Here is a 9055-nt window from a genome sequence, read left to right on the forward strand (position 1 = left end):
GGACGCCGTTCTAGGAAAAAGCTTATAACTCTAGAATGCAAAGTTCAAACTGCTTCATATTTGATACACACGATCACTGTCCACAGCTAAACAACAAACGATAACCAATTTACCCACAATGCCTTGCGTTCTCAGAGGGCGCCGCTTCTGTGGTCGTCCTACACGAGCAGCTGTAGCGGACAGACGATATGTCGTGTTGACTTCAAAACACTGTAGGATGAACCTACACAGAGGGAAGCAAATTGCTATGGAAGAAAAAACAGGCTGTGGTCAGTGGGAGGGGCCTAAAATGTCACTGGAAAATCCTTCGCCATCAGCACGCTGTAATAGGAAAATGCTTATAACGCTCCAATGCAAAGTTCAAACTGCTTCATATTTGATACACATGATGATTGTCCATCCATAAACAACGCTCGATGACCAAATTACCCATCATGGCCAGTGGGAGGGGCCTATAATCACACAGGAAAATCCCTCGCCATAACTACGCCGTTATACGAAAACGCTTATAACTCTAGAGTGCAAAGTTCAAACTGCTTCATATTTGATACACACGATCACTGTCCAGAGCTAAACAACAAACAATAACCAATTTACCCACAATGCCTTGCGTTCTCAGAGGGCGCCGCTTTTGTGGTCGTCCAACACGAGCAGCTGTAGCGGACAGACGACATGTCGTGTTGACTTCAAAACACTGTAGGATGAATCTTATTAGATGGAAGCACATTGCTATGGCAAATAGAGCAGGCTGTGAAAAGTGGGAGGGGCCTATCATGACACAGGAAAATCCCTCACCATAACTACGCCGTTATACGAAAACGCTTATAACTCTAGAGTGCAAAGTTCAAACTGCTTCATATTTGATACACACGATCCCTGTCCAGAGCTAAACAACAAACGATAACCAATTTACCCACAATGCCTTGCGTTCTCAGAGGGCGCCGCTTCTGTGGTCGTCCTACACGAGCAGCTGTAGTGGACAGACGATATGTCGTGTTGACTTGAAAACACTGTAGGATGAACCTACACAGAGGGGAGCAAATTGCTATGGAAGAAAAAACAGGCTGTGATCAGTGGGAGGGGCCTATAATGACACGGGAGAATCCTTCGCCATGGGCACGCTATAATAGGAAAATGCTTATAACGCTTCAATGCAAAGTTCAAACTGCTTCATATTTGATACACACGATGATTGTCCATCCATAAACAACGCTCGATGACCAAATTACCCATCATGGCCAGTGGGAGGGGCCTATCATGACACAGGAAAATCCTTCGCCATAACTACACCGTTTTACGAAAACGCTTACAACTCCAGAATGCAAAGTTCAAAGTGCTTCATATTTGATACACATGATGACCGTACAGCCCCAAACAACAAACGATAACCAAAAACACCCACAATGCCTTGCACTCTCAGAGGGCGCCGCTTCTTGGGCCGTCCTACGCCAGCAGCTCTAGCTGCAAGACGACATGTCGTGTTGACTTCAAAACACTGTAGGATGAATCTTATTAGATGGATGCACATTGCTATGGCAAATAGAGCAGGCTGTGAAAAGTGGGAGGGGCCTATCATGACACAGGAAAATCCCTCGCCATAACTATGCCGTTATACGAAAACGCTTATAACTCTAGAGTGCAAAGTTCAAACTGCTTCATATTTGATACACACGATCACTGTCCAGAGCTAAACAACAAACGATAACCAATTTACCCACAATGCCTTGCGTTCTCAGAGGGCGCCGCTTCTGTGGTCGTCCTACACGAGCAGCTGTAGTGGACAGACGATATGTCATGTTGACGTCAAAACACTGTAGGATGAACCTACACAGAGGGGAGCAAATTGCTATGGAAGAAAAAACAGGCTGTGATCAGTGGGAGGGGCCTACAATGACACGGGAGAATCCTTCGCCATCAGCACGCTATAATAGGAAAATGCTTATAACGCTTCAATGCAAAGTTCAAACTGCTTCATATTTGATACACACGATGATTGTCCATCCATAAACAACGCTCGATGACCAAATTACCCATCATGGCCAGTGGGAGGGGCCTATCATGACACAAGAAAATCCCTCGCCATAACTACGCCGTTATACGAAAACGCTTATAACTCTAGAGTGCAAAGTTCAAACTGCTTCATATTTGATACACACGATCACTGTCCAGAGCTAAACAACAAACGATAACCAATTTACCCACAATGCCTTGCGTTCTCAGAGGGCGCCGCTTCTGTGGTAGTCCTACACCAGCAGCTCTAGCGGACAGACGATATGTTGTGTTGACTTCAAAACACTGTAGGATGAACCTACACCGAGGGGAGCAAATTCCTATTGAAGAAACAACAGACTGGTCAGTGGGAGGGACCTATCATGACACTGGAAAATTCTTCGCCATCAACACGCTGTAATAGGAAAATGCTTATAACGCTCCAATGCAAAGTTCAAACTGCTTCATATTTGATACACACGATCACTGTCCAGAGCTAAACAACAAACGATAACCAATTTACCCACAATGCCTTGCGTTCTCAGAGGGCGCCGCTTCTGTGGTCGTCCTACACGAGCAGCTGTAGTGGACAGACGATATGTCGTGTTGACTTGAAAACACTGTAGGATGAACCTACACAGAGGGGAGCAAATTGCTATGGAAGAAAAAACAGGCTGTGATCAGTGGGAGGGGCCTATAATGACACGGGAGAATCCTTCGCCATGGGCACGCTATAATAGGAAAATGCTTATAACGCTTCAATGCAAAGTTCAAACTGCTTCATATTTGATACACACGATGATTGTCCATCCATAAACAACGCTCGATGACCAAATTACCCATCATGGCCAGTGGGAGGGGCCTATCATGACACAGGAAAATCCTTCGCCATAACTACGCCGTTTTACGAAAACGCTTACAACTCCAGAATGCAAAGTTCAAAGTGCTTCATATTTGATACACATGATGACCGTACAGCCCCAAACAACAAACGATAACCAAAAACACCCACAATGCCTTGCACTCTCAGAGGGCGCCGCTTCTTGGGCCGTCCTACGCCAGCAGCTCTAGCTGCAAGACGACATGTCGTGTTGACTTCAAAACACTGTAGGATGAATCTTATTAGATGGAAGCACATTGCTATGGCAAATAGAGCAGGCTGTGAAAAGTGGGAGGGGCCTATCATGACACAGGAAAATCCCTCGCCATAACTATGCCGTTATACGAAAACGCTTATAACTCTAGAGTGCAAAGTTCAAACTGCTTCATATTTGATACACACGATCACTGTCCAGAGATAAACAACAAACGATAACCAATTTACCCACAATGCCTTGCGTTCTCAGAGGGCGCCGCTTCTGTGGTCGTCCTACACGAGCAGCTGTAGTGGACAGACGATATGTCATGTTGACTTCAAAACACTGTAGGATGAACCTACACAGAGGGGAGCAAATTGCTATGGAAGAAAAAACAGGCTGTGATCAGTGGGAGGGGCCTACAATGACACGGGAGAATCCTTCGCCATCAGCACGCTATAATAGGAAAATGCTTATAACGCTTCAATGCAAAGTTCAAACTGCTTCATATTTGATACACACAATGATTGTCCATCCATAAACAACGCTCGATGACCAAATTACTTATCATGGCCAGTGGGAGGGGCCTATAATGACACAAGAAAATCCCTCGCCATAACTACGCCGTTATACGAAAACGCTTATAACTCTAGAGTGCAAAGTTCAAACTGCGTCATATTTGATACACACGATCACTGTCCAGAGCTAAACAACAAACGATAACCAATTTACCCACAATGCCTTGCGTTCTCAGAGGGCGCCGCTTCTGTGGTCGTCCTACACGAGCAGCTGTAGCGGACAGACGATATGTTGTGTTGACTTCAAAACACTGTAGGATGAACCTACACCGAGGGGAGCAAATTCCTATTGAAGAAACAACAGACTGGTCAGTGGGAGGGACCTATAATGACACTGGAAAATTCTTCGCCATCAACACGCTGTAATAGGAAAATGCTTATAACGCTCCAATGCAAAGTTCAAACTGCTTCATATTTGATACACACGATGATTGTCCATCCATGAACAACGCTCGATGACCAAATTACCCATCATGGCCAGTGGGAGGGGCCTATAATCACACAGGAAAATCCTTCGCCATAACTACGCCAACAGCTCTTGGGGAGAGATGATATGTGTTGACTTCAAAATAGTGTTGGATGAACTTACACGGAGAGGAGCAAATTGCTATTGTAGAAAAAACAGACTGTGGTCAGTGGGAGGAGCCTACGGGCGCTGCAAGAAAGCCTGTGATTACAGAAGGAGTTTTCGTTTTTTTTTTTTCTTCTTTTCAACAATCAAATTTTTTGTTTCATTAATACTTTAGAATTTCTGTTTATTTCCTCATTCACTATCAAAAAACTAAATACCTTACCGTTAACACTAACTACAAGAATTTGCTTTCATATCTTTGCCCAAACTCAGCAGGGCACCGCAGGGAATCGAACCCCGTCCCGGTATACCAGGAGTACCATTACCAGTGCCAATAGTGCTGGGCAAAATGGCCGAATTTCGATATCACGTTGTAATTTTGCGAAATGTTGATATTCTCGATCATGTAATATTTATATTAAAGTTTAAGGATGTAGAAAATACAACTAATCAAACAGCTTTACATTATAAATTAGAACCACTGTTAAATTTTGCAGTAAAACATCCAATTTGGCGTAGAATAGAAAATAAAATTGACAATTGCCGATTCATATAATGCTAATTTCGATATCACACTAATTTAGCCAAATGTTGATATTCCAAATGATGCAACATTTATCATATTAAAGTTTATGGATGTAGAGAAATATAACCAATCAAACTGTTTTACATTATAAATTAGAATCACTGTTAAATTTTTCAATAACGCATCCAATTTGGCGTACAATAGAAAATAAAACTGACAATTGGCGTTGCCTCCTCACTTCCCCCAGCACTATTAGAGAAATTATTTTTTCCCTACAGGTATTTCAAAAATAATAGGACCAGTAACAAAACAAAATCACACCCCTTGAAATGAAAATGGAATTAATTAAATATCAATGGCATTAACATTTAACACAACCGTGAGTCTTATGGACAGCTTTAAGACACCTGAAACACAAAAGAAAGAGAAGGGTGAGCAGAAGGTACAGAATGCAAAACAACACGATACAGTATTAGCTGGTCTGCCTGCATGGAAACAACACTACCAACAAATAATCTATTCTTACGACAACAACAACAACTACTGTCCCTACATCAGATCAAAATGGCAACAAATCTACCAACAAAATTATTTACTTACCACTGCAACAACAACAACAACAGTCCCTGCATCAGATCAAAATGGCAACAAACCTACCAACAAAATTATTTACTTACCACTACTACTACAACAACAACTGTCTGCATCAGATTAAAAATGGCAACAAACCTACCAACACAATTATTTCCATACCACTACAACAACAACAACTGTCTCTGCATCAGATTAAAAATGGCAACAAACCTACCAACATAATTATTTCCATACCACTACTAGAACAACAACAACTGTCTCTGCATCAGATTAAAAATGGCAACAAACCTACCAACATAATTATTTCCATACCACTACTAGAACAACAACAACTGTCTTTGCATCAGATAAAAAATGGCAACAAACCCTACCTGGAAACTCTGACCTTTTACAAACACTTTTCATGTTCCTGGGATGACTTTTCTCTAAACCAACAAACAATCCCCTCATGATCACTGAAGTACGTAGGCAACACTACTGACTCTACTTCAAAACGTGATGTTTTCACATACAGGTGGTCAATCAATGTGCCTCGCTCAGTGGTGGGTTGTGTGATTAGCTGCACAAACCCTTTATCTTCCACAAATTTACAGATGGAAGATGACCTCAAAATGTCATCATTAAAATCTCCCATGACAGCAACCGTGCTACTTAGTGGTTCTAACCAATCAAGTAGTTTGCCAAGTTGCTCCTTAAACAAAGACATTGGATATGATGGAGGTCTATAAACTACTGCCACTAAAATGTCCCAGGATAAATATTTTAAGGTACCACACTCCAAATCAACATCTGGCAATTTCACCACCTCAAATGCCGCATTTAATGAACTGAAAATGCCAACACCACCATGTTGCTGGGCTTGCAAAGCTCTAAATACTGTGTTCCTGCCGGAGTATGCTAAACTCCGCGGACTGTTATGGAAACTGTAACCATCAATCTTTACCATATCCAGTGCATCCGTATTAGGGAGCCATGTTTCAGTTACAGCAATGCAGTCACAATGCAAATGCTGTGTGCGTAAGGCCAAGTGTGAAACATGGAGAGCCAAGCTCTGCACATTCATTAAAAACATAAAGAAAACTACTGGTTTTAATTCCTTCTTACCTTTCACCAAGAAGGGAGGCATATTTTGAAGTGCCTCCTTAATGCCGTGCCTACAATACACATATTTTTCATCAAAATCTTGGAGAATCAACCCAGCCAAACTCTTCACTCTGCTCAATGCCACGTATGCCTGTCCTGCTGCAAATGTCTTAACTAGACCCACGACAGCGCTGTCCACAGTAAGTCCTTGCACCTTATGGACCGTACAAGCCCAAGCAAGCTTCAGTGGAAATTGCCTCCGCATTCCACCCTTACTGGACACTCTGTCCTCGTCTGGGCCAATCTCGGTGGAGTCAGCCAAATCCCTATAAGGGTTGACTGACCGTTTCCTCCTCTGTGCACCAACCACAGTGTCATCAAACTTCACGTACACTTTACTAGGAAACTTCTTCTCACCGTCCCTCTCTATGTGTGTCACTTCACCACAAATGCCATTTACAAGGCCATCCTCAACATCAACATTTTTAATCAACATAACACGGGCACCCACACCCACAAGCAGCGTTTCCTCCAAAGACGTTTTCGATGTTTTGGAATGGTGCCCCTCAATTAATTCAAGCTTCCCTGTTTTTTTTACTATTTTTGAAGTCCTGCGCTACAATTTTTACATGTTCTGGACAAATCCTTAACAATTCACCACAATTGTGCTCACTTACTTGATTATTTGTAGGGAATATGTGTAAACCTGACCTAACTTCACCAGTTTCACAATGCTTCAGTGTCTCAACATCACTAGCCAGCATTTTCGCTCCCTTTGCATGAGTTCTGATCCTGTTCAACAACTCAGCAAACACTCTGTCCTTCTGTCTCACTATTTCCTCTAACTCAACTACCTGAAACACAGACCACAGGTGAACCCCGATACCCTCAACATAGAGAGGTTTCCCTTTAACGGGAGGCAACTGATAGAAATCACCCACAGCAATAATACTCACGTTGCCAAAGGAAGAAAAGTCACCCGTTTGCTTTATCTGCCTCAACCTACCATGAATGTAGCATAACAATTTATGATCCACCATGGAAATTTCATCAATAATCAATATATGCAAATCCATGTACTTCAAACGCAATGCATTCACCTTCTCTTCACCCAACGGTATGTACGGTAAGCGCAAATCCAGTCCAATGCCAAGAGCCGTGTGGATTGTACATGCTTTCAAATTGAACGCAGCAATACCAGTTGGTGCTGTCAACACAACACTAACATTGTCCGGATCATGACACAAAGGTGACAGCAACCTAGTCGACTCATATTGAATAGCTTTTATTAAATGGCTCTTTCCTGTCCCTGCACCACCAGTAATGAACACGTGGAATGGCTCCATTTTTTTCCCTGAAACCTTGTCTATGCACCACTGTCGTATTTGATAAAATACAGACATCTGCTTTTCATTCAAAGACCCAACTAAAGCCAAACCATCTTTTTCTACACAAGATGTTGGTTCCTCTTTTCCAATTGACAAACTCTTTCTGCATTACATGCCAGATCAGGAATCTGCTCCTCACCATGTTCATCTACCATCTGCTCCCTACTTTCCATCTCTTCCACACACTCTAAATGCTCTCTCTCCTTCTCTGGGCACAACTGGCCCCACGCATCATCAAAAATAATATTATCTTCATCTATTGAATCCAGGATCTCATCCAAAACCTCAGCGTCCTCTTCCTCAAATTGGGACCTATTTAAATCAACAACAGACTTCACTGAATGACTTGTTCCATCACTAAACCTCACACACCCATTCTCATAAAACAGCTGAAATGTTCCCAGGCATCAGGTTTCACATCTAAATCGTCTCGATGAGGAAGAAACAACTGCAGGTTGGTTTGATGAAAGGATTCGGGATGTTTTGACTCAGAAAAGCGCACGTAACGCACCACTGCAGCTTTGGTCCGTGTTCTTTTCGAGACAACACCCAAATCCTTTTTCAATTTTAATCCAGTTTTGGGTTTCTCACCTTTGCTACAAATCCGATATTCTGAAGCGAATGTTGCCATACAGATGTCATTGAATGCAATGTCATCTGGCCTGCTTCTGTACCTATCCATTAAACTAATCATCCACATGCCTTCTGAGCTAAGACCCTCACCTGACACTGCCCTTTCTTTTAACACTTCCAAAGGCAAACTCATCCGCACAATGTTGTCCCCTGTGGGAATAAACACAACTTTTCTGGAGCACTCCTTTAGATGCATACTTGGTGTTAGTCTATAAACAGCCTCCTGCGCACACACATCCCGATTATGCAAATACACAGTACCCAGCTTTTTCATTGCTTCTTTTGCACTCAAATTTTCATCCTTTTCTGCTTCCTTCTTGGCATTTGCTAACAACAAACCTATTTCCTTTTCCGCTTTGGAGATGTAGGAAATGATGTACACCACGCAAGCGTATGCATCTACTACAAATTGGATGTCCATGTTCGCGTTCCAGCCCCTCAACAGGCTCTTGCTATAAGGATTAATCCAAACTTCACCAATATCCCTCTTCAATACTACACGGGTCTTTTTTTCACACCGTCTAAACGCCATCTCAAAAAGCTCTTGAGTTATCCCTAGCTCACTAACAAGTGGTCAATACTCCGATACTGACAATTCTCACCAGAGAGAGCCGTTA

The 9055-nt window shown here is 42.5% G+C and overlaps 1 protein-coding gene across 1 annotated transcript in view; it reads right to left on the reverse strand.

The window, feature by feature from the left end:
• Positions 1–5101: 5101 nt before the first annotated feature.
• Positions 5102–9055, reverse strand: part of LOC114459396 (uncharacterized) — a 30198-nt gene continuing 26244 nt past the window's right edge. Inside the window, exon 15 of the mRNA XM_028441659.1 lies at positions 5102–5147. Coding sequence (XP_028297460.1) covers positions 5102–5147 — 46 coding nt within the window. The remainder of the gene's footprint in view (positions 5148–9055) is intronic.

This window comes from Gouania willdenowi, unplaced genomic scaffold, assembly GCF_900634775.1.
Source record: "Gouania willdenowi unplaced genomic scaffold, fGouWil2.1 scaffold_309_arrow_ctg1, whole genome shotgun sequence".
In the NCBI taxonomy this organism is placed as follows: Eukaryota; Metazoa; Chordata; class Actinopteri; order Blenniiformes; family Gobiesocidae; genus Gouania; species Gouania willdenowi.